This window comes from Leptinotarsa decemlineata, unplaced genomic scaffold, assembly GCF_025532065.1.
Source record: "Leptinotarsa decemlineata unplaced genomic scaffold, Ldec_3_MD MMD2_tig00026336_RagTag_RagTag, whole genome shotgun sequence".
In the NCBI taxonomy this organism is placed as follows: Eukaryota; Metazoa; Arthropoda; class Insecta; order Coleoptera; family Chrysomelidae; genus Leptinotarsa; species Leptinotarsa decemlineata.
Window position 1 is genome coordinate 1,348,628 of NW_027412692.1, and position 27,765 is coordinate 1,376,392.

Below are 27,765 nucleotides of genomic sequence, written 5' to 3' on the forward strand. Positions count from 1 at the left end.
AAGTATGCCCACTGACTATATGTGAAAAATGTTTATTGTTTGTTGATACCTAATTATTTTATTTTCACATAACGTGGTTTCATAATATTCGGTCAAGAAGGTTTGATACATGTATTAGACCTCCCCAAACGAACATAATATTCAATTGCGCAAATATGATTTACAAAGTTGTGATTGCTTTCTTGAAGATTTCTTCCAATTGAAAATCAGAAGGAAGAGTTCCTCCAAAATCTGAGAAAAGCTGTGCAGAAATGGAAACATTAAAACTGAAACTGAAAATATGAAATTGATCTAATGAATTCGTGAGAATTGAACGAAAGTAATTTTTTGTGGGTGAAAATTGAATACATTTTTAAATCATACCAAGGAATAGGAACCGACAATAAAGTTCACAATAGAAATTGAACATAATGGTTAACTCCTTCTCCTTGATGTAATTTTGAAATGGTTGTCAGATCATTCTGTTACAAACGTCCACATACTGATAGATATCTTCACTACACGTCAAATGATCATGCCAGTGTTGAACAAAGTATAATAACAGATCAAAAACGATATGCAAATCAACTGAAAATTTTAATAGAAAAGTCAGATTCGTTCATAAATCAATTCAACGATAAATGCAACAGGAAATGAAGATTTTGTTAAAAACCAAATGACCCTACAAACAGCATCAAAAATTCAACAACCTCCAACTCAATTACCGACACGTTCTATAACTAACGCTATACCTTACATTCCAGAAGTATCTGGAAAGATAAGACGAATTGAAAGTAGATATGATGTGAAAACTTTTATCAAAACAAAAAATACACTTAGATCTATACTCACACATACAAAACCCAACAATATAGAAGAAAAAACTAAACATTGCACTTATGATATACTTTGTTGTTGTGGCAAAAGTTATATTGGTGAAACTTCGAGACCATTGAAAGTGCGTGGGAATGAACATCGAGATTACATCAAAAATTAACTGGATCAAAATTGTCAGCACTCATTTTGGAACAAAACGAGAATGATTGCCCACGAATCCTACTCTAAGAGACTTGAACTGAAAGAATCAGCGTATATTCTCATATATGGGGAAAAGTGTATTTTGAACAGCTCCTTAGAAATAGATCTTACTTATCTACCCAAAATATGGAAAGTAGTGAAATAGCAACAGACTGACATCAGAAAACACCTTGTACTACATCAAATGTTTTAAGGTTCAATCAACAACATTACATAATTCACATTTCAAAACTCTTTTGTCATCTGTCAAAAAAGTTAGAAATGAAAATAAATCAGCAAAGGAAGAGCTGCGTATAGACTTGAAATGTGTACATTTCTAAAGACGGAGGCAGAATTTGGCCTTCGTTTCTTAGCTTTTTCTTATAGGCGAAATTATTGAATGCGACAAGTTACTGATAAACAGAACATTTTTCTTTGTGAATAATACTTTGAACTCACGCAGCATAATATAACTACACTTGTATAAGAGTTCTCCATTACAATTTTCATATTGTGAGGTTATGTTAACCATATCTATAAAGACAGAAAAATATCTTTCATACCCAATTTCATCTTTTCACAATGGAGATATTGTTAACCGACCTGCATTACGGTGGCATACCTTTTTCTACAAAGAAGCTTGCCTATATATATATATATATATATGCTGACGAAAATGGAAGAAAATCTAGGTCAAGAATAATGCTGCGAAATGTCCAAAGACACATTGGATGAACCAGGTAGTAAGTGACCATTTTGTATTCTATCAGTCCCACAGGGAACTCAAAATCACTCTTTTGAGATATTACAGAAAGCCTGTATGAACAAGAATTCTGACAGAGAAAACGGAGATAGAATATGATTCCGAGGACAAAAATAAAGTGGAGAGAAAATGAAGCCTGGAGGTGTCAGAAGAAAGTTTAATCCACGTAAACTCATAAATGAAAAAATATATCTTATACTGTAGATGAATTCTATTCATCTGATATTTCTCTCATTGAAATCGAATGAGACAGCTCTAATATCACTGGTATTCAAGATAAAATAATGATTAAATCGAAAGGGTATATTTTTAGGAGAGATTGACTTTTGGGAAAGAAAGTTTTTGGCCTTCTACTTCTCCATCATGATTCAGAAAATGTGGAAATCTTCCAAGGAAAGGAAGGAAGCAATCAATTTCAAAACTTAACTCTATACAAAGATGCGTATATCATGCAAAGAAGTAACTTTCAGACACAAACTGGTAGAAAAAGCCCTTTCGAAACAGCTATTTTCTTATAAACAATTACATGAAAAAAAGTAACTTTCTAAACGGATACTTTTATATGAACGTTGAATTATACGACAAACACTTTTTTCTATTCCGTTTGTATTTCAAATATTCTTATGGGATCGAATCAAATAATATTCACAGGATACTTACACAATATAATTGATGAAAGAAGAAAGTTTTCACACACATGAAACACTGTCATCGTCACTGCTAAACATCGGATCATATTCTATTACGATTTTCACACCTTTCACATATCCGGATCATATTCTATTACGATTTTCTCACCTTGATGTTCTGCTCAATAATGATTTTGGTTGATTGAAGCCTATGTTTTTTATTTCATACTCTTACGTACATGAACCAGACGATAGTCTGGTAACCCCATGTTAAGACAGTAATTCTGGAGAAGACAGTAACTGTGAAGAAAATAAACTGCTACCTAGAGGTATATTTTTGTACAGAAGAGAATCCATACACAAATCGGAATCCGACAAATAACTATCTTCATACTAATTTTTACAATGAGCAAGTATTCAACCAATCAAAACTTTGATCCTCAGGTGATATAGGATGAATGTTTCATAATCAATTTTCACTTGGAAGTGAAATTATGCAATTTCTTTGTATACCATGCCTTAAGGAAACATTCAATTTTAAGTTTAAATAGGTACTCACACTATAATATGATAGACGAAGCATTTCCAGTTGTCAGGCCTCTCAAGGAAATTATAAACCTGCCCTTGGAATGTAGCCCGCCCTGCAATTTTTCGGTGTTGTTTCGAGGCATAACGAGCTGCTGCACCCCACTTCGGAGGACTTTCTAGTAAAAGGCTTGTTTGGTTCATCCCCTGACAACATGCTGCTCCTGGCACTAGAATAAAAATCGTTACTAAATATTCATTCACTAATGAACAACAAATAATAGCACTTATAGCTGTATAGCATCTATAGATCAACTTCTGATTTAAAATTCATGGGATTGTCCCTATTCAAAGAACCATCATGCTTACTTTTGCCAAATTGAAATGAGTAGTTACTAGGTAAATTGAAATGCTGCCAACTCCTTCATTCCGGATGAGGAAGCTAAAAAAATACCTAGGGGATAATGGAGACATGATTTCAGTTCAGCAAAATCATACAATAACAAGTTCTTTGGAATCCCATCGACAGAAAATGAAATACTGTTTTCTTAGCTTATCCAATAATACAACACATATTCCTGGAGCCATACCTAACAACTACAAGAATCCCGAAGAAGAAACTCTCGTTCTCTCCGGCCAGGATATTGGGAGCACAGGGGGATATGCCGGAGTCATTCCTCATCTCTTCATCTCTCAAGAGTTCATTTGAAGTCACTCCTTTCCAAACTCTTTCAATGATTTCAACTTCCTGACGAAACCGAATCATGGTGAGTGATAGATCAGTTGAAAAGAGTGGGACTCTGCAAAATGCAGAAAACTTGATCTGGTCTGTGGCGGAGCAGGCACAGAGTATGAGCAGGTTTTGCTACCAAGGCCTGAATTTCCTCCACTCCAAAGCTGAAAGACCATTGTAAACTTTTCTCAAATTCGAGAGGACCTGATCAGTAGTCAGTCTGCAAATACCTTCATAGTCAGACAATACAAATATGTGGCTTGGTAAGTATGCCTTCGGTGACGTATTTTAGAAAGACCTCTTGATATGGTTGCAGGGTACTAACTGCACCCAAAAACTAGGAGATGCTCTCATGATTCTCTCAGATAACTCCTTTTTGAAGATTGACTTATAGACGCATTGCAGGTAGTTAGGAAGATCATTATACACCTTAAGACCATTATACAATATAGAATTTTTAGTTTAAGTAGAGTTAGGAATAGGAAGACTTAAATTTAGGGTCCGGCGTGTGGTGTAATAAGAGACAATTGAGGGAAGTTCTGTTCTATGTTTATGCACTAAAATGAATAGAGCAAACAGTGATAAAATTTTGTTTGCGACAAAGGCCTACAAGAATCTCGCCGCTCTATAGAGGAATCTTAATGACCTTTTCTGCAGTTTAAAAATCGACTCGAGTCGAGTTAGATTACTTACCCCTCAAAAGGGGATCCCATATCTTAGATATGATTCTACTAATGAATAATAGACAGATTTTGCTGCAGTTAGTTCTAGTTCGTTAGATGAAAGTTTTATGTTGAGTGATAGTTTGTGGTCCTCAAACTTCAACTTATTATTAATTAATAGCCCAAGAAATTTGTTGCATGACGTGTTCTCGATCACATTCGAATTCTGAGCTAGAGGAATATTATCAAGAATGTAATTAAAGGATAAAACTTTGGTGTTCGGGAAATTGAAAGCTGATAAATTTGCCTTACACCAATCTAAGAGTTTGAAAATATTAGAGCAGATGGTATTAGAAGACCATAAGTGTTGTTTTTGTGCCATAATATTGTAGTGTCTTCGGCAAATAAAGTAAATTTACCCTTCATATCGATGGTAGTCGAGTCGTTGATACAGAGTAGAAATAGGATAGGTCCGAGTACTGAGCCTTGTAGTACTCCGTTAGATATATAGGCGAGTTGGCTGTCCTCGTTCATTTTTCACTGCCTGAACCACTGTGCATGCTGTTTTTGGCGAGTGCATTGACTTGGGATGTGGTTGAGCAAACTGGCCATCGGATGCCTGCTTCCATGTAGGCCCGCTGGATACGGGAATTCCCTAACTGAATAGCATCCCAACGATGGCTTAATCCTGAGATGTGTGTGTGTCCGTGCCGAGAGAATGAATGGCACTGAGCATATCAGCTGTCTCTACGGAACCTTCGAGATACCGGGCGCCCTCTCTTCGTAGCATCGCCTTGTCACGGTAATGCGGGGCTCTGCTGTGATTGACTTTCTCTCCCTTTATAGACCCGCTGAGTCTATAGAGGAGGTGGATGTCGACCTCACGACTCCAACTGACCTTCCTATAGACTTAGATCAGGAGCGAGTCTACAAAGGAGATGGATGTCGAGTTCACGACTCCAACTGACCTCCCTGTGAGTTCAATTCAGGAGCGAGTCTCCAGAGGAGATGGATGTCGAGTTTAAGACTCCAACGGACCTCCCTCTAAATTTACTTCAGGAACGACTCTCCAGAGGAGATGGATGTCGAGTTTACGACTCCAACTGACCTCCCTGTAAATTTACTTCAGGAGCGAGTCTCCAGAGGAGATGGATGTCGATTTTAAGACTCCAACGGACCTCACTCTAAATTTACTTCAGGAGCGAGTCTACAGGGGAGATGGATGTCGAGTTTACGACTCCAACGCACCTCTCTATAAATTTAGTTCAGGAGCGAGAGCTGCGGCGTACGCAGAATCTGTCTCAGGTGGGGGTACTAGCCCTCCGTGAGTAGGTTAGCAAACGTTTACGTTCAAGTGAGTTTGCACCAAAACCAGAGGCGAAAAAGCCCTGCACGGCTGAATCTAAGGCATCGTCAGGTGTAGTTGACGTGCAAAAACCCTCATATGGGAGGGTTGTCGTAGGCATCAAGGTAGGAATCTTGCAACTTGACTATCCCACTACCTCATTAACAGAGCATATACTTTGTGCCTGCCTCGCTGGGGACCGAATCAGGTCTATAGAGTTCGGCAGAGCCGTACTCTTACCATCTGACCTGAAATACCACTCATCATACAAACTAATCGGCTTCGTTAAGGAGCTGGGTTTGTTTGGCCGAGTGAGAATATGTGTGAGCCACAATAAACCCTTGCGGGTAGCGGTGAATGGTCGAATAGACCCACTCATTTTGGACCTAACCTACCTCCGTTAGATATGTCAGAAACATCTGTTTGTATATTTAATCCATTGACTTCTACCCGATAGATAAGATTCAAACCAATTATGAGTAATACCATCAATACCATAGAGATGAAGTTTTCTCAGCAGAATCTCATATAAGTTGATTTCAGTTTTCAACAAAGACCGTTGATTCTTATTCAAATTGAGTATTTTTCTCATCTTTTGTAAAAATGAAAATATTTGGAAAGACCCTTCGAAATAATTGTTTCCATTTTTCATTGTATCCCATTACTCAGACTTGAACATGGTGAATGACTTTCACCAAATATTTAGGAACCCTTCCTACAGTATTCCTGATGAAATATTCAGACGAGCCTTGAGCAATTCCTCCATGAAACAATTTTGTTTTCAGAGGTTAGTTGAGACCAAATGTTCCTCAATAACTAACAATTGCTTTTGTGTGGCTTCCATTGAATATTTCAGTACTTTCTCTGGCACTCCTTTCATATTGAATATTGAATGAGAAGGCTTGGAGTTAATAATTTGTTAAAGAGAGAGGATTACGCATTCTAGAAAATGTATTCCGGCATGGAAGGAGTTCATTTATTAACTAGTCGTAAACGTTTTCGTCGATTGGAATTGTTTCGTGGAATATTCAGAATATTCTGAGGTTACAAAAGTGAAGTCATATCGAGTGGTCCAACGAAAAGTATGCACCTTGCTTTTCTTCTTTTTTTGTAGCTTAACGCAGAAATGCTCGGACAGGTCAATATTGCTTTTGAGGGGGACACGTTTTAGAAGTATTTTTCGACCTGTGCCTTCAACCCCCTAGCGAGGGTGGGTAACAACCCTAAAATTTTAATTAGAAAGTGGGGTCGAGTGATATATCATTTGAAAGGGCATAAAATTCTCTTTCCAATGATACCTAATTTGTTGTATTTACCTGAATAGTTATAAAAAAAGCAAGAACATTTACTCAATATTTTTGGTGTTAATGAAAATGCGGAAAAAACGGCATTTTTATCACTACTACATTCCTCGTGCGTTTTTTGATTCAAATAACAACAGCAGATAAGTGTACAAAAAGAATTCAGGCAAACGTTCATTGATTCAGTTCGGTTGCAAATTATTTCAACTTTACTGTAAAAATGGTTTATTCCATTCCTGAACGAGTTGAAATTGTTAAACTTTATTATCAACATAATAGTTGTGCTATACTTACTGCTCGCCTCTTTAATAAGAGTCATCCCGGGAAAAATGTGAATGATTCGTACGTTGCCAAGTTAGTCCAAAAGTTTGTCGATACCGGATCTGTAATGTGAAACACCAGCCACGGAAACCGATCAGAAATGAAGCAGTGGAAGTCGCTGTTTTGGGACATGTTGAATTGGATCATACTCAAAGTACCCGTCAGCCTGCTGCAGCCTCAGCAGTCTCCCGTTCGTCCATAATACGGATATTAAAAGCCTATAAATTTCATCCGTACAAAATTAAATTAGTACAGGAACTCAATGAAGATGATCCTGATAGAAGGCTGCAATTTTGTGAACAACTGAGCCAGCTACTAATTGATGATCCGCACCTATCATTCAACACGTGCTTTTCCGATGAGAGTACATTTTTTTTGAATGGAGCTGTGAATAGGCATAATTGCCGTTACTGGGATGACAGTAACCCACACATATTCCGAGAGGTCCATACCAAGTACCCTCAAAAAATCAATGTCTGGTGTGGCATATTAGGTAGTCATATCGTAGGGCCACTTTTTATTCCTGGGAATTTAACTGGTGGGGTCTACCTGAATATGCTTGAAGATACAATTGATCCTCTCATAACAGAAATAATTGAAAGTGACCAAAATCATAATGATGATCGGCTTCATTTCCAGCAAGATGGAGCATCTCCTCTATATTGCTACGGTAAGAGAGTTTTTAGATGACCGGTTTCCTGGACGGTGGATTGGAAGGAGAGGCCCCATCGAATGACCTGATTTATTGCCTTTAGACTTTTTCCTTTGGGGACACTTCAAAAATAAATGTTTTGCTACGCAGCCCGAGTCCATAGAAGATCTTCGCCAACGAATTACAGCAGAGTGCAGAAGTATAACACCTGATATGCTACAGAATTTTAGGAATAGATTTGGACAAAATCTGTATTATTGTATGGAAGCAAATGGGTCACATTTTCAACACTTGCTGAAGTAGGATTCTACTAAATCAATTACACATTTCAAAGTACTGGGTTGTAGTTGTTTTTCTTCATAATACCTACATGTTTGAGTGGAATACAACAAATTAGGTATCATTGGAAAGATAATTTTGTGCCCTTTCAAATGAAATATTACTCGACCCCACTTTCCATTTAAAATTTCAGGGTTGTTACTCACCCTTGCTAGGGGGTTGAAGGCACAGGTAGAAAGCAGAATTGACCTGTCCGAGCATTTTTGCGTTAAGTTACAAAAAAAGGAGAAAAGCAAGGTGCATACTTTTCGTTGGACCTCTAAAAAATTGAAGTCATATAAAGAATCATGTAGAACTGACCATATATATTCTCCAGTCTAAACAGAGCGAAAATTCCCTAATATTTTTTTACCTATGCACAAGCACTACATGAAATTTCTCAAAGCGCCTGGGCGCATTGGATTTGAATCGCTGGAGGTTAAATCCATTTGGAAAAACGTTCTCAGGAAGTTTATTCCACAAAAACACAGTTCTACAGATGAAAGAGTTCCCAAACAGTGGAGTACGGGATGTACTGAGTTGAACCTTAAAACGATGAGCAGCCACAGTCAGTCGCGTATTTCTGATATCTACCACTCTTCGTGGAATCAAATGTACCAAGTCACTTGAACACTACCAGTGAAAGTATCTATAGAAAAGAGTAAAATCTCCAACCTCCAGGCTATCAACGTCGCACGTAATGTTCACGTCTCCAATCAGGCAGATGGATTTTTTCTGGATGGATCCAGCAACTTCAGGGTATGTTTGGGGGCAGAACTCCATACATGAGAACAATACTCCATAGAAGGTCTGATCTGAGCTTTATGAAGCATCAAAAGTTGCTGAGGTGTGTTTAGTTTTCTGGTTCGGAACAGGGTTCCAAGCTTTTGAGAAGCAGCATTTGCAATTCCAAACAAACAACAAACAAACTTATCGAAGCAGAAAGCGCAATTATCTGACCTTAAATTATTATATCCGATTCGGAGACATTTATCTTCTTGAAGAAAACCGATGCCACACACGGTCAAAGGCCTTAGAAATAACAAGTGCAACAGCTCTTAATTCTCCATGTTTCTCGATTGCGTTATTCCAAATATGGGTGACATACGATAGAAGGTCGCTTGTTGATCTTTGTTTCCGAAAGCCATGTTGGTGATCGCTCAAGATGTTGAAGCCTTCCAAATATTTGGGGATATGGTGGTTTACGACTTCCTTCATGAATTTTGATATCTTTGGTAGCAAAGTGACTGGTCTATAGTTATTTGGAAGATTTTTCTTGCCCTTTTTTGGAATAGGCCGAACGCGAGCAATTTTCCAATTATCAGAAAGTTCATTCTACAAAAAATTCTCAAGAAGTGTAGTTCATGGTGTATTGAGTTGAACCTCGAAGCGATGAGTTGCTGTATTTTGTGAAGTGTTTCGGTTCCCAATCAGAAGGCTGGCTCTCTTCTGAATTGGATTCTGTAGATTCAGGATGTATGCTAAGGGGCAGAGTTCAATTCATCTGAGAAATATTCCAAACCAGATTCAACTTGGGCTTTATACGGATTAAAAGTTGCTGAGCTGAGAAGCTGACTTTAGTATTCCAGTAAGATTATTTTTAAATATATTCCAGATAACTCACACTATTGTCCATAACACAAAATTTCGAGACTTAAATGTCTTGTTCTTAGGCTCGTTACGGTCCTCTCAAATGAATAACGATACGATATTGAGAAGAATCTTATTGGGGACATGGCTGAAAGCAATGGATATCCCCCAAATGTAGTAGATATGTTAATAAGGAGAAGTAAATTCAGGGATAATCTTCGTAAATATTCGATTTTTCGAAAAGACAGTGATTCAACGTTTTGACAAATATCATCTGCCATTTGCCATCTGTCACTTGTCATCTGTCATTTATTAACTATATTTTATTTTTTGATTGAATGTAAGGTTGTTTATTAAACATGCGGCAAAAATTCAAGGGGCTATTCCTTGGACTATTCTGAGGATATTTTGTTCTCTGATGATTTCTGATAGGGCACTTTGTCTCGAAGATAAGGAGCGAAAAAAATGTAAGGTAACCCCAAAGACAAGATGATGAAAAAATGCGTATATATGAAATGAGCTTTGAGAACAGTGAATTACTGATTTTTTTGGATGATTTGAAGTTCCATAGACCTATTGAATCACTAAATGATCACAAACTCATAAAAAGAGACCTAGACAATCTAAATCAATGGTGCATGCATTCATAACCATTCAACTTCTTATTATATAAATAATGTTCCTATGAAAAAGTTAACAACCATAAAAGAATTACTTTCAATGGACAGATGATAGTTGTGAAACTCATAAACATAATAGTGAAATCATCTAATGTGCTTGGTATAGTACTACGTGATTTAGTAGTGTCACAACTAGGGTATGTTTCAACTATCCGTTTTACATTTCATCAAATTAATTGTGTAGCAAATTGGGCATTCAATGGTATAGACATTTTAACTGAAATTAACAGGAATTGAACCTGAATTCTTTGGGAATCAGGCAGATATATTCCCATATAGGAAAAAGAAAATAACTTTTGTCTAATTTCTAGTGAGTTCATTATTTATTACGACCGGTTTCGGTTTATTAGACCATTTTCACTTGACCGAAACCGGTCCTAACAAATAATAAACTCAGTATAAATAAGACAAAAATTATTTTCTTTATTCTATATTCAATATGACTTTCTACAAAATGAATAGGTCATCAATCAAACAAGATACGTTCCCACTTGTGCTATCTTCACGAATTAATTAATAGCCAACTAGTCTGTTCAAATATCTAGAATTTCAATACTCTTTTGAAACTGAATGACAATAATGCATTTACACTTCCCTGGATGTTGAGTTCCACTTGGTTTGAAATTCTCCAAGTTCAGCTTCCTTTTTAATGAAAAGTAGCCATGTAAGATCGAAACTGATTGAGCATGATTTCATACTTTCATTTCCGTTCAATATTGTACAAGCCGCTTCTTTCAGTTTCATTGGGTTTTGTTATCTGAATGTTGGCGTTGTTTCAATTTATATGTGCACTACAATGTACTCTGCTAATTTTATGTTATTCTGATAACCGGATTTTGAATTTCTGACACTTCTTGATGTTTCACAAATATATATTTAACCCCATATATATGTGGAACACCATTTTTTTATTCTGTACCTCTATCGCTGGTTTTTGTTCTAATTAATGACGATCTTAAGTTATGAAAACTATTCGGACGTTAGATTCAGCTTCATGAGGAAGAGAAGCCGCCACAACCAGTACTTCTACTTCCCTACATCAGAGGATTGTCGGGAAGGATAAGAAGGATTGGTTTCAAGTATAACATCAGAACCTGCTTTAGATCTGGGAACCTATCCGTAGCAGCCTCACAAAAAACCAGGCCATCAAACGCGGATTGCGATTCCAAGAATTGCATTTACCGGATACCCTGCGAATGCGGAGAATCATACATCGGTGAAACTAAGAGGCCATTGAAAGTTCGCATTGCCGAGCATAAGAAACACACACACACAGCGAGGAGAAACCAGCAAATCAGGAATAGCAGAGCACGTTTGGACTCATCAACATACAATCAAGTGGGCTCAAGCTGAAATCATCCACAAGGAAGAACACTGGTTTAGGAGAAAATTCAAAGAAACCGCATATATGTTGTCCAACAACGCATTTAGGTAAGCTAGCGTAGAGATACGCAACATATGGAAACCACTAATAGAGCGGAACACCACCAACTCCCGCCAAACAGCCCACTAAAACCAATGAAGCGGTGAGAGGGAAGAGGGAATAGGTAAATGCACTCGAATGACCTATAAATATTCCGATCTCGGAGGAATGAGTCCAGTCATCACCCGAAGACGATTGTGGATACAAATAATCGAAACGGCGTGAATTAACTTGGTTTGGAATCTTTTTAATGTTTTATTTTCATTTCTTGTTTAATAATTTTTTAATTTTCATCTCGTGTTAACAGTTTAATTTTCTTTATGATTTTTTGCTTAATATAATTGTTATTTTTCAGATAATCTCTTTTTTAAGTCCGAACTGATGAAATGCACCAAGAAACATTGTCAACTATCTTCAAACGAATCTTGATGAGATGAACTATTTATGGACAAACTCTCAATCAAAAATATTGAAGAAATTGAAATATTAAATATCAACGTATATATAAATGATGAAATAATAAAAATCACGACTATCTATAAATCACCAAGTAATAAAAATGATATTCATATAATAACATGTGACATCAATATATATTCATTTTCTGATTCAGATTTTGTGGAAGAATACAAAAACATATTGAACAGTTATGGTTTTGAATCTTACATTAATGTACATACTCGACCACAAACTACAACATGTATCAATAATTTGTTTGTTAAATCTGAAACAACTAATGAGATGAAATAATTTGTTCTCCACTTCATTATAGCACTCGTTATGGAATCGGAACAAAATTCAATCGAAAAACCAATACCACGCAACAAAAATACAAACCATACATAAACTACGCTTCAACGCTGAATTCAAACAAGAAAATTCGGTTGATTTTTATTCTCCGCAAGATATAGATGAAATGACTGAGAAAGTCATTGAAATAGTTGAATCATACATTAATAAAAATACAAAAAACGTCAGGTTGAGAAAACATAAAAGACTTACCCAAACCATCTTGTCTTGAGTACACAATATTGAGCATATGAAAATAATTCGGACAAGATCATAGAAATTGACAAGAAAAATTATGCGCAAAAAATGATAAAAAATCACGAAAATCACCCCGTAGCCCTCTAGGAATGTGTAAACGACATCTGCAATCGATCCCAACCTAAAACACAAATTGAACAAATCATATCCAATAATGGTGACAATTTATATACAGAAAAAAAATTGCTGATAGTTTCAAACGGTACTATAGTTCATTGGAGAAAAATTACGCAAACAAAATAATAGTTCCTGACGAGCACGTTGGAAATGAAAATATTCAAGAAAATTTAATATACCTTTATCCAACAAACACTAGTGAAGTAAAAGAAATGATCATGAGTTTGAAAGAAAAAAAATCGCGTGGTCACGATAATTTACGATCAGAAACTTTTAAATATATATCTCATGAGATGAAAATTCCCTTGACTTATTTGTTTAACTGCTGTTTTGATAGAGGCTTCTTCTCAAAAGCGCTCAAGGTTGGACTCGTGAAGCCACTATTTGAAAATGGGGATAAATAATTGCAGATGGAAAACTTTACACAATTTCTAACATTGCGAAAATTTTAGGAAAAAATACAGGTTTTCTAACAGATTCAACTCAATTTCCAATTATAAAAATGGCTTTAGAGAGGAAACATCAACGGATGATGCAATTCGTCAACTCACAACCTATGTATACAATTCATTAGATACAAGCAACCCATCGCTTTGTATATTTGTTGGTCTCTCTAAAGCTTTCGATAGAAATGCCTGTGGATAACACAGTTCCGCAGTACAAGACTGGTGGTGAGCTGTGTGAGCGCACTCAAGGCGCTAAGTACCCAAAATAGGGTCACTCTAGCTTCAGTACCTGGACATGAGGGTCACAAGGGCAATAAGGATGCCAATGTTCTAGCCCGTGAAGGCACATCCAAGGTTATGATCGGCCCAGAACCCTTCTGCGTGGTAGCGAAAACATGTATAAAGACATCCATTGAGACAGACGAAAGAGTTAAAGGAACCATCGCCCAGATTCACAGAAGACCTGCTAAACCACAACCGTAAGGTTATAAGAGTAGTGATGGGTCTACTAACGGGACATAGCTTGCTCAGGAGACATATGAGCAACATGGGTCTGACACAAGAAACCCAATGTAGGTTCTGTCAAGAAGAAGAAGAAACCGCATTGCATGTGGTCTGTGAATGCGAAGCGATAGCAAGGCTGAGACACGTAAGATGCGGGGAAGAGAAACCAGAGCCTGCCAGCTATATGAAGCGGTCAGTGTCAAGGCTATGGAGTCTCATCTAAGAGATCAAGCTAGACAATGAGCTATATCAACCAAGGAACATCACAATAGATCACATGGAATTACTGGATAAATTGAAAAACTATGGCATGAGAGGTAACATTCACAAAATTTTGAAGAGTTATTCAACACATCGTGACCAAAGTGTTCACATTGGTGAGATTTTGAGTGAACCAATGACAATACATATGAAGTACCACAAGGATCGGTACTGAACCTTCTTTTGTTTACTCTATATATCAATAGATTACTGAATATAAAAACTTCATGCAAAATTCATGGGAATCTTTGAAGTTACAAGTGAAAATTGATTTGGAGATAAAAGAGATCTAGTTCACATATAATACTCTGACACTCAATTCAGAAAAAAAACAAAATATTCACCATTCGCTTCATACTCGAATGGACTGCCTGATATGAGACCTCCGATGATCTGTCAAAATGGCCAGAAACCATCGTAATTGATCAACATCTGAAATAGGACTTACAAATAAAACATGTAGTGAAGGAGTTGAGAGGAATGCTTTTTGGACTCGAGTATATGAAAGATTTCCTAGATATAAATCATCTCAAAATACTTTACTACGCCTTTTTCCAAACAAAGCTCAACTGCGGCATCATAGGTTGGGTTGGTGTGAATGACAGTCACTTGGAAAAGTTGAAAAAAATTAACAGATGGATTTTGAGAATCATATTGGGTGAACCAATAACATTTCGAAATGAACAGGACAGTGCCATTGTAATTATTTGGCATCAACACTATATTCTTCACTTCCTGTCGAAATAATAATATCAATCTCTTCAAGAAAAAACAGAACAATGGCTGTTTAATTGCCAAAGAGAAGAAATACATGATTTTGTCAAACAGAAAAAAAATGTTGAACATCTTTAGCGAAATAATTTAGTTTAGCAAATCTGTTATAAACCATATAAGTCGAATATGAATGGACACATTTTTACAAATATTAAATCACATTCGCAAATTTTATCTCACTTTCACCAGATATTTCCCTTTAAAGACATTTTATATTGCAATGGAATGGAATGTATAAATGTTATAAATTTCATTACCAACTTTCAATGCATAAATGCCATGAATTTTATCACCAACTTTCAATGTATTAATGTTATAAATTGTATCATCAACTTTTAATTCTTTATTGTACTATTCTCAATGATCGTCATATATTCTTATTGTTGAACATATGCTCCTTTATGTGAATAGGAAGTCAAGTACAAGCGATAATTTCACTGAAACTTGAGCTTCTGTGACGAGCATTGTTTTTTTACTTTTAACATCCTGTATACTTACTTATTGCTTTATTGATTGCTAGTGAATGAACATTATAATTATTATTATTATTAATTTTTATACCGAAGTATTCGCTGGTCAGACCCTATCCCACGAAGCCCCGATACATTCGGGAGGGCGCGCCAGCATTATCAACCAACAACCACTTCACACACCGTGGGGTGATCATTGCTTCCGAGAATCATGTGCCCTGAGCAAGCGCCAATAATGACAGCCTTCTGCATTTGTCTGGCTGAAATTTCTGCCTTAGTGCGGCAAGCCGGTATGATTTTGAGATTTGAGAGTAGTGAGGGCATCATTCCACCAAGGACTCCATTAATCAGAACAACCATCTTGACAGAGTAGTCTGGATAGAGTGCGGAGTTCGACGAGAAAATCTCGATATTTATTCCATTGTTTTCCTCATCTTTTCGGACGATATTCGTCTCACCAGGAGCTGAAGACTTAACGACAAATATGGTCTTGCTCTGGTGGTCGAGAAGGACTACATCAGTCTCATTAGTTCATATGAGCCCGAGGGTGGGGAACGAATAGTTCCAATAAATTAGGCACTTCTCGTTACCTACAACGGATTCAATATCCTCCGGAACGTAGGGCACCACCGGTGTCTCGTCAATACGGTAAATGTGCCGTAGATGGTAATATAGCACTTTTAGGGCCGCGTTATGTCGATGGATATAGGCCGAGACCGCATATGCTGAACATGCTGATAGCAAGTGCATTAGGGTCTCGGACGATTTACGGCAGGCCCTGCGCCTCGTGTCAGGAATCTCTATACCCATAACGCGACTGCGATATACTGAGGTATTGAAGACACCATCCTAGCATGCCCCTCAACCTTTATTACTATTATCATTATTATTATTATTATCGCTATTATTATTATTATTATCGCGAAACTCTGTCCGTCCATAGGTCTCTTGAATCTTGAGAACAAGGGGCCAAATCTGGTGAATACGGTGGCTGAGGCATAATCACGGTGTTGCTTTTAGGTGAAAAAAAGGAACAGACACTGACAAGTGAGCAGGTGATGCAAAAACCATGAAATGTGTTTCCACAATACCGGACGTTTTCTTCGTATTGCTTCTCGCAAGCGGCGCATAACTTCAAGATAAAACATTTGCTTCAAAATAAGGCCTTTCAAAAAATTGATAATGAAAAAATTTGTTCCATTGATGACCCATTCATTTTGTAGAAATTGAATATAAGATAAAGACAATACATTTTGTCTGATTTCTACTAACTCAGAAATAAAACATATTTGTATTTACCATTTTTTGTATGTGACTTCACTATAGTGAAGTTTATGAAAGAAAACAATAAATGAATTTACTCCGTTTGAAATCAAAATTCAAAAGTATTCTGATTACTTGTCTTCAAAAATATTATTGTCGAGAAAAAGAAAGACAAAATGTAAAAACGTATGATACGTATGCCAAAACAGATTGCAATTTTTTCAGTTTTTCACATATCAAACAAAAATTTGGTTGGTTTGAAAAATATTCTGTTCGTCGTATACTCCTGCAAAATTGTATAGTTCATAAGCCAACATTTATTACAGTTCAGAGATTTTGAAATTAATATAAATTGATAAACTCCATTACGGTGGCCCAATATGTTCTTGATGAAACTCTTGTGCTATATGTTAACGATTAATAAATCAACTAAGTGTATTACAACAATATTGAAATCCGTTTCCTCGAAATACAGAACGGATTCGACGCTATCCATGCAGAATAATTTCATTAATTTTCCACTTACAGCGACCTACAGAGAGGGCTCTCAGTAATTAACCTAATCTCAACGTAACACAATAACTTACCAGGTTCCAGCGGAGTTTGAAGAAGTTGATCGCTACTGCGATCAGACAGAGGGCTTGGATTGGGAGTTGCTGCTACTTCCACAATTGTGACAGACAGTTGGGAGCGTCCACCTAAATATCAAAGTCGAATTATTTTCCGTATTTCTTCAATTATACAGTAACAAAAGTTCATTTGTTAATGGACTGGGAAGGTTACTGAGACTGAGAATATCCCATTCGTGGAGTAAATGACAGACACATTCTGATAAATAACTTTTTTGTGGAGATTCAAGAATTTCTTTCCCGAATAAGTATGTCTAATATCCTCCAAAGCACGTTGGACGTCTTTCACAGTTGGGACCTGAGGGAGCAGATGTATGTCAACCCCAGTAAAACTGTGATAATCCCCTTCACCAGAAAACTCACAGAGAAAATTGGACGATCTAACGCCACTTTCCCTCAATGGTGAGGTCATTCCATTTGGAACGGGGGTGAAATATCTTGGCATTGTTCTTGATGAAAACCTCTCCTGGAACGCTCACTTGAGAAAAGTTTTACACAAAGCCAGACTGTCCATATGGACATGTCGAGTGATTTATGGTAAAACTTGGGGTTTAGGTCCCAAACAAATCTATTGGATTCATGTGATGATTGTCAGACCAATGATCACTTATGGTGCAATTGCCTACTGGTCTAAGGCTTTATAAAAAACCGCTCAGGCGAAGCTCTCTGGCTTACCTGGCCATCAGTGGTGCCATCAGTGGTGCCATCATTGGTGCCATCAGTACCACACCGTCAGCGGCCATGGAGATCCTTTTAGATCTACCTCCCCTTGATATTTCTTTTGAAGAATGAGGCTAGATGGAATGCATACAGACTTGTGCACATTGCCAATCGCACAAATCAATTTGATGGAGAGTGCAACAGACTGTTGGTTAACACTGGAAGTCATAGCATTCTGGAAATGATCTCTGACTTTATGCCTCCAACTGTCAACTACGAACTGCCTTATTAAGTACTGTTTCCAAGTAGAGAAGACTGTATCCTCCGGGACAAGGAAATATTGAGAGCAGATAGTTGTTGGTTCACAGATGGATCAAAAACACCGAGCAACGTCTAAATTGATAGAAAATTGACAAAAACGACTCTCCTCGATAGAAAGACTCAACAGATTTCCAGGCCATACTGTCCTGGAAAGCAACGAGGCTGCTGACTTTCTTGCAAAGGAGGGTGCTACAATCAGCCTCATCGGACCAGAACCTATCATTGGCATCGCTTAAGGCTCTGCCAAACAAAGATTGGACACCTGGATGGCAAAAAGATTTATGGACTCCTGGCTGAATCTTCCAGGATTGGCTTATTCCAAGGCGTTTATACACCGTTCGAAGCTTGATACCAAACAGTTGTTGGACTACAGTAGGGATGAACTACGATGTCTAACAGGCATTCTTACAAGTCACTGTCATTTGAAGACAGTGTGTGTCGCCTCTGTTTGGAAAATGATGAAACAGCAGAGAATATACTTTGTGCCTGCCCTGCTGGGGACCGAATCAGGTGTTTAGAGTTCAGCAGAGCCATACTCTCACCATCTGACCTGAAAGACCACTCACCATACAAACTAATCGGCTCCGTTGAGGAGCTGAGTTTATTTGATCGAGTGTGAATAGGTTTGAGCCACAATAAACCCTTGCGGGTTGCGGGGGAGGGTCGAATAGACCCACTCACTTTGGACCTAACCTAGCCTAACATGAGTATGTGCCCGTTCATCACTGGGCTCAAAGTGCCTAATTTTTTTGTTCATAGAACCCGTCACTAGGTAGGAAGTCATCATTATATAATATTACAGTTATAAAACTCTCACTCTTCTGATACCTATAATCAACATCAGAAAACCAAAATGAACAGCAATATATATGATTGAACCTCTCCACATTTTTTTAATGCATGCTCTAAACAAGGGCTTGTCCTGGCGAGTTCAGATAGCTAGAGTTCTGCTCATTTCTGAAATAATAAAATCATTGCCCTATATCCATAATTCTCTCCGGAAAAAATATTCCAAATCATCTTGAATAAATATAGTTTAAAGAACATGTGAACATTTTGTTCAAAACTGTTCACATGAATATTTCTATTCCGGAGTATTTTCAGCTCAGTACTGAAAGATTAGATATTTCAACGAGTACAAAACTGTAAGAATTCATATGAGAATCATGAGGTGCAAAAAAACTAGCAAATAAGTGTTATGCAATTCGAGTGTTGAGACCTCTCTTGAAAATCGATGCACTGAAAACGGCATATTATGGGACTGTTTATCCTCTGCTGAAATATGGAATATTAGTATGGGATTAGGGATGGAGTACACAACTGGAACGTATTTTGAACGTATATTGAAAACAATGTTCAATATGAATTCCACAGACACTTGTCGTAGTATCTTCAAGGGTAACAAAATGCTTACTGTATATGCAATATATATTTATGTTTGTGTACTTTTTGTAAACGAGAACAAATCGAATTTTGAAGATGACAAATATAGAGAGGAGTGTTCCTAAACATAGATTGAAAAACACAGAGCATGGTCCGCATTATGCATCAATTAAATTCTACATCCATTTACCCTTGAGTATCAAAGAAGATCGGACAAAACAAATTTTTAAAAAACGTATTTTCGATCTGTTGTGTGACATTGAGCCATATTCATTACAAGAATTCATGGATAAATAACCATTTTCACTCTGTATCAAATTTAAGCTTCCTAGTAACTTCAATATCACATATTACATTCTACTCATTAATCTTTATCTGTGATATATACTTATTTGTTCCTGTCATTTTATATACTTATTATATTTACCTATACCACATGCTTTTATTTATATTAATATTAAGTGACATTTGTAATGTTAATGTAATCATTTATATGACTTGAGTTTTATCAATTGTTTAAATTGAAAGCTTTAATAAATCTATCTATCTATCACTTATTACCTATGACCTAAGAAATGCTTTCGATGTGATTTTCTGTTACATTGGTAGATTAATATCAAAGATGCAATGACAAGTTGGTTAAATGTTCAGATTACAAATGCAAACATTTAGACGTTGTAAGACTCCAAACCTCTATGGAAACCTATCAAAATCCTCTAGATCAGGGGTTACCAACCGGTGGTACGCAGGAACGTTTCAGGTGATACGCATGAGTGATGTGAGCAACATGCTGTTAATATCAAACATGACTCAGTTCACGAGTCGCTAGAAAAACGAAATACCCATAACCCAGTGAACGACCGGACATCTTTGTTTTTCTATTACATTGGAATTTATATTCCTAGTAATATTTATATTCCTAGTATTCCTAGTAATTCCTAGGTAGTAAAACAATAAAACACTTTAGGAATTTTACTTAGGAATCCCCAGATAGTACAATTGGTAAACAAAGGGTGTTTCATTTTTTACCTGTGGGTCTTTAAAAGGATTGTCTTTTACTTTCACTTGGCATTACGGGTTCGTTGCGGGTGTTTCAATTATTAATTCTGACTTATACTTCAAAGGATTGTGCAAAAAAACCTAAATTACCGGCCAATCGTAAATACGATGGAACCTACTTACAGTACGGTTTAATAGTGAAGACAGGGACTAAAACCAGTAACATTCCTATTCCTCAATGTGTTGTATGTCTTGAAACACTTTCGAGCCAATCCATGAAGTCTTCTTTACTGATGCGACATAAAAAAACTAAGCACCCTGATTTGATTGGTGAGCCCATTGAATTTTTTAAAAGGAAATCTGATTTTTTAAGGAAAAAAACCCAATGTTTGACGAAGTTTGTCAATACTGATACTAACTTGATAAAGGCGTCATACCTTGCTAGTTTGAGAATTGCAAAAAATGGAAAGCCTCCCACAATAGGTGAGACGCTTTTACTGCCGGCCGCTGTGGATAGGGTTCAAGACGTGAAATTGAAAAAACACCACTGTCGAATAACACAGTAAAAAGGCGAATTGACGATATGTCTAATAATATTGAAGAACAACTGGCTTTAAATCTCCAAGAATGCACTTATTTTGCACTTCAAGTTGACGAAAGAGTCTAGATAATATACGTGGTAGACTTAGAAAGCAATTCGGACCAACAGGTTTTTGAAAGAGAATAAAATGACGTGCGTTTCTCTAACCAAGTTCGCATCATTGGAAGATAACATAATTTTTGTTCTGGTGAGGGAAAAGTGTGACGATCCCGCTGTATATATGGTTGGATAGATGTTATTTCGAACGGTCATTTTATAAGTTCAACAAAAGTTAAACTTTATACAGCAGGTCGCACAGATCTTAAATATGGGTGGGACGTGTCTCTTGGTTAGGAATAGAAAACATTTTTTTTATTTTTTTTTGCAGTTTAATATATATAGCTATATTATGCGTTTACATTGATGCACAATCTAAGAAGACACAAATTCGTTCAGTACATGAGGCATGAGACATTTCACATGAGTATCAGTTATATTACATTATCGAGTAATTTAGTGTATTACTAAAATTACAGTCTATTACAAAAACTTACACATCTCGCCATAGACTATCGAACTTTCGGAACACAGCAACTTTATACTTTCACTTCCACTTCCAATTGAATCTCTATTCAATTGGTTCATCTTTTACTATTTATAGCTACATGGCTATCTAACTGAAACTAGAATCTAATCTGTTTCTGACTCTCTGAACTCTCTTTGTCTGATTCTTCACTCTGACTCGACTCTTCTCGACTCGACTCTTCTCGACTCTTTTTCAATCTCTGACTCGACTCTTCTCGACTCTTTTTCTACTCTCCTTTCTGAACGATATTGGCTGTTTATGGTCCAAAACTGGACACTCGTGTGACCTCGTTTACATGGCCTTCCACGTGTCGAACTATTGCATCATCAGATATGTTAAAATTTCCCTCTCTTCTGGAGTCACGTTTCAGTTTTCAAGATTTGATAATTTAATTTTCTTTCTTGCTGAGCTCCGTGGTTCGAATGTCTAGGGCTATATAAGTGCACTTTTGATTGAATCTTAACTTTGATTTTGGAAACTCATATATTTATTTATTGATATACATCTTTATCGCGGTTGACTTATGATATTATTATAACTTGAGCTCATATAGTTCAAAATTATTTATGGGGTTGTTACGAAAGTGATTCAATAGATTCATTCTTAGGTGACAGGTTTCAAATTGTACTCATCATATTTCTCCATCCATTGAAAACACTTTTCCAACACCAGAACAAAATTACGTTATCTCGACGCGTGTTTCGCTAACCAAGTTGGCCTCCTCAGAAGATCATTATGACTCACACCTGACAACGTTAACTTGGTTAGCGAAACGCGCGTCGAGAGACCGTAACTTTGTTCTGGTGTTGGAAAAGTGTTTTCAATAGAATCATTTCAGGCAAGAGGTTTCAGTAGAAACTATCATTTTTCTTTCTGTTTGTTTCTATTCTGATTTTCGATGTAACAGATAATATATAGAATAACAAACGAATTCAATCATAACCTTCCAAAACAATCATGTGAATCGATTTTTCGTACACTCAAATATCGTTTAGGGCTAATGATCCCTATTCATCAAACTATATATCATAATTTATATTTCCATTTTGGGGCAGCGTGACATGGCCTAGAGTAAATCATGAATAAGCAATCGTTGTTGAATAACGGAGAAGGAACATTGTTCCCTTGATAACTTATAAAGGAACTGCGGTAACAAGTGAATAAATTATCAGCAGACACTTCCCATTTCGACAGAGTCATATGCATAATTTATGAAGGAATTTTTTTACGAAACTTCTGAGCAAGCAACCCAATTCAGCTCCGAAACGTGAGAGATGTTTTAAGGACAAAACACAAGCACTACAGAACAATCCTTGAGGAACTCTAAGAGCGGTGCCTGAATCGCTGGATATTGAATCCATTGGAAAAACGTTCTCAAGAAGTTTATTCCAACGCAGTTAATGTACCGCAAGAGCGGTACATGTCAAATGTGCCAAGTAACTTGAACACTTCCGGTGGGAGTATCTATAGAAGAGAGACAAATCTCCAACCTTCATTCGATGTTCCAGACTATCAAGGTTGCAAGTGATGTTCGCGTCTCAAATCAGGCGGATCGTTCTTATCTGGATGGAATCCAGTAGCTTCAGGGTATGCTCAGGGGCGGAGCTCCATACATGAGAACAAATCTCCAGAAAAGGTCTTATCTGAGGTTTATGAAGCATCAAAAGTAGCTGAAGTGTGTACAGTTTTCTGGTTCGGAACAGTGTTCCAAGCTTTTGGGAAGCGGCTTTTGCAATTCCAGCGACAAGATATATTGATGTCCATTTTAACCCCCCAACAAAAACTCATCGACCCAGAAAGCGAAATTGTCTGTCCTGACATTATTGTATCCAGTTTGGGCTTTTTTTGAGAAAACCGATGCCTGGGTTTTTGTGACATTGAATTGTACCTGGTTACTTCCACCCCGACTCGAAATCACTTCTAGATCCTCATTAAAATATGCAACCTCCTGCTGCCGGTAAAGATTTGCATCCGTAGCCGATGTCCTGGAATCCGAATGGAATAATTTGACAAGTGTGTTGTAGTCAGCAAAGCAATATATTGAAAAGGTGAAAGTAGGTTATGGCATATTAGGAGCATATCACTAACAGACCACTGGATGTAAACCAATATGAGTATATGTCAACAAAAACGCTTCAGCAGGTGGGGTCATGGAATAGCAGAATATTCTTACAAGAACAAAAAAGTGTTGTATATTATTCACGACCAATATACGTCAAACCATGATAACAAAGGTAGCAAAATGTTATCTTCAGGGTCCGTTATGTTCCTACTGCTACCTTACATGTCTACGTTTTCTGGATCATAATGGGTGGTCCTTCGAAAACGTAAGGCTAATTGCACACACACCGATTTTGGACGGCCGATATTATACCGGTTGTCCGATTCCAATAGTGAACAATCGGTGTGTGTGCAATTAGCCTAATTGTATCAAGGCATCACATCCAGGAAAAGAACTTGTCGGCAGAATGAAAATTGGGTCGTTTTTTTTAAAAAGCAAATATTCGATCCTTTGTAACGTAAAATTTGAACACTTCAGAAACGTTGGGATAATTTTGTTAACCTGGGTATAGATCCCTCAGAGAGAATCGAAATGACCTTACTAAATCAACAAGTAACGCGGTAGATATTTGGAATAAACATATTTACTAGGGTAAGGAAGGTTGCATACCATATGCTAATTCAAAGATTAATTGATTTAAATATTGGAATTCAAATTTGCGCATGTCCCGACTAACAGAACGGTAAAGAGATCGAGAACGAAGGAGTCGAGAAGATTAGCTGGTACAAAATTTTTCGTTGGTTTATCAAAAGAAGCGAAATCACATTCCTGTACCTGTTGATATCTAAAGGAATTTTGGAGGCTGTTCTGGGAAGAAGGTAGGTTGCATCCTTATCCGTTTTGACAATTATATCGTTGAATCAAAAGTTGAATTCAAATCCTATTTTTGTAGATCTGTCAGGCCTCCATACCTTATCATATTACATAGAAATTGGTAACACGGAGATTACTATTAATCACAATAATTCATTGGTGCAGTTGGATAGGAAATGATGAATGAATAATTTTCACCTTGGACTTCAATCAGTTGGATCCTAAGGTCAGACCGAATCTATTTTTTATTTCATATGGAAATTGTGCAAGGACGTAGGAGAAATTTCCCCGTGTACCGTTAGAATTCCAGCATATATCCCTTCCTGGATTATTTAACCTTCCCTCCCTGATTTTGCAAAAGGCGAGCTCTGGATTAGAAAAGATAATCCTAACAAATATTTAGTTCCCACATATACGTACTATTATTGTGACCCTTGGGGTCGTTCGAAAGAAATAAAGTGTTAAATTTTGAAGTGTAAGCCAAGGGTAACGTTACTCCGGGTACCGATATTTTTTTATATATCAATTATTAATATACAATATAATATTTATTGTGGCTTTATTGCCTTCTCCGAAAGTCCGTGAAAGTGTTTTTTATATTTCCCAGTTTAGAGAAAACAAGCTGGGTGGCGCCCATAAAAACAAAAAAAGAAACTAAAAGAATTCTGAATTAGAGAACTGATTTTCCATGACATTTTCCTAGACTTACTCACGACCCAGTCACCAGACGAGAGCAACCGGAGCATAAGTATCCCAAGAATTCGAAAATAACGGGATACCTTATGAAATTCGTTTAGTGAAGATGACTCTGACCGTTGGTTGCTTGCAATTTTGCGAAATTTTGAGAGTACGAGCCATTAATATTACTTTGCCTTCTATTCAATGTATGTTTTTCAGACCAGTGTACTCTACTCCAATCGAACCTCCCCAAAAGTTCAATATATGGGCTGGTATTTTCGGAAATTCTATTGTAGCTTCTTCAGCATTCGAACCTAGTATTCGAACAGGCGATATGTACTTGGAATCACTACAAACTGTTATCAACCCAACTTCAAAAACTACTTTTTTTAGGTGTCATCAGCATCGACTACATTTGTCATTAGCGTATATAATGAACAAGAACTGATTTTCCATCATAGGTAGCTTCTCCGCATTACTCACAAAATTTGCGGATTATATGGATATTGCGGGCGCCCTTTGTCACTTAATTGTACTCTTCCAGATTTTTAATGAGAGCACATGAATGAAGTATACAGCACTACACCTGACATTTTGGAATATCTGCACCACGAGAGCTCCAAAATATACGACAGAGTTTTCAGGACAATTTATATTACTGTATCAGCGAATACCACTTTGAGCAATTACTTGACAAATGAAGCGAGTTGTGAGGTGAAATTAAACATTGTCAAACGTAATGTTGATATTTTAAAACTTCATGATTTCTAAAAGAGTGAATTGATTTTTGAAAATCAAGCATCAATGTATAGGAAATGAAAAAATTTGGAGGACAACACTTATGGGGTCGTTTTGTGCTTTAAAAATTGTTTTTTCAGAGAAAAACTCAATGAATTTCTGGACTTTGGCAGTCCAACTGGGGAAACTACCGTGGAGTGAAAAGTGTCTTGAATTGAATTAATAGTGTGAAAGTGACTGCTTTATTATTCTTGATATAATAATAACGAATATTATCAACGCAAATAGCTAAAATTTTATTAAAACAACGATAAAAATAAAATAAAAACAACAATAAAAATTTATTGGCGCTCCGGGGCGACTTCATTGATTCCAGTGGCGCATTTGGTTTTTCAGCTGCAGGAAAATCCGGAAAAACCTGCAGCACCACATCATCTGAAGATCTTGATCTAACAATGTCCTCTCTCTTATAAAACAAAATGTAGGGTGTCTCCAGAGGCTCCAATAAATTCAATGCATTGCCAGAACACTTCCATCTGAAAATGGAATTTTTAAGAGGTGATGATCGACTGCATTGTCAAACATGCGCCAAACTAACTGACTGTTATAAGGAAACAAGTATAGCTGAGGTTCCAGTCAATCCAATAATAACACTGATGATTTTCAAACAAAACTCAACCTCTAACGGAAGCAAGAAACTCTTTGGAAGGTTCGAAATAGATGAACATTTCAACCTAGCAGACCACTACTATAATATTCATGCAGTCATTGTTCACTGTGGTTCTGGCGTTGAATTTGGTCATTATTACGCCTTGGTCAAAGAAGAAACGGACTGGTTTAAGTTTGACGATACTCGTGTCACGAAGTGTTCTGGCGATGCATTGAATTTATTGGAGCCTCTGGAGACACCCTACATTTTGTTTTATAAGAGAGAGAACATTGTTAGATCAAGATCTTCAGATGGTGTGAAAGTTGTAAAATAATTATCATGCCACATATTTTTTCGTTCATGTTTCAGGTGGTTATCGAATTTGATAGTGAAGCATACGAAAACCATGAACAAGAATATTCCAAAAATCTATCCTAAGATGATCTGCAAATAGTGAGTACAAAAGTAGAAAATTGCTTCTCATTTTTTTTATTTTTCCTTATTATAGTTTGGAATACGTATATGTATATGAGGAAATATGTATTTCGCAAAAAACCTAAATTTATGCAATCAAATCATTTGAAACTTTAATGAAAACTATTGCAAAAAATTCGATCACAACCACTTCTTTAATATATACACATTTTCAAGTATCTATTCAACCGGAATATTTTGTATTTTCAGGGAGAAGAAAAACCATACGAGTGAAAATTTGGACGAAATTGTCACTCACCTGGATTGATCAGTTTCTGCTGCTCATCCAAAGCCATTTCAATGTTTTCAGGAGTTTTCCCCAAGTGGGGCATAATCTTTTATGAAGAGGAAATGGCTATTCCCATCTGTGAAA

General features: G+C 36.8%; 1 protein-coding gene across 1 annotated transcript; it reads right to left on the reverse strand.

Annotated features, from left to right (window-relative positions):
- Nucleotides 1-2,698: 2,698 nt before the first annotated feature.
- On the reverse strand, nucleotides 2,699-27,765 carry LOC111505756 (potassium voltage-gated channel subfamily KQT member 1-like). Its single transcript, XM_023160622.2, has 3 exons — nucleotides 27,652-27,765; nucleotides 17,408-17,518; nucleotides 2,699-3,143 (listed from the first exon to the last, which is right to left on the reverse strand). Exons 1-3 carry the CDS (start codon nucleotides 27,722-27,724, stop codon nucleotides 2,944-2,946), a joined length of 384 nt encoding a protein of 127 aa, XP_023016390.1. The 5' UTR covers nucleotides 27,725-27,765; the 3' UTR covers nucleotides 2,699-2,943.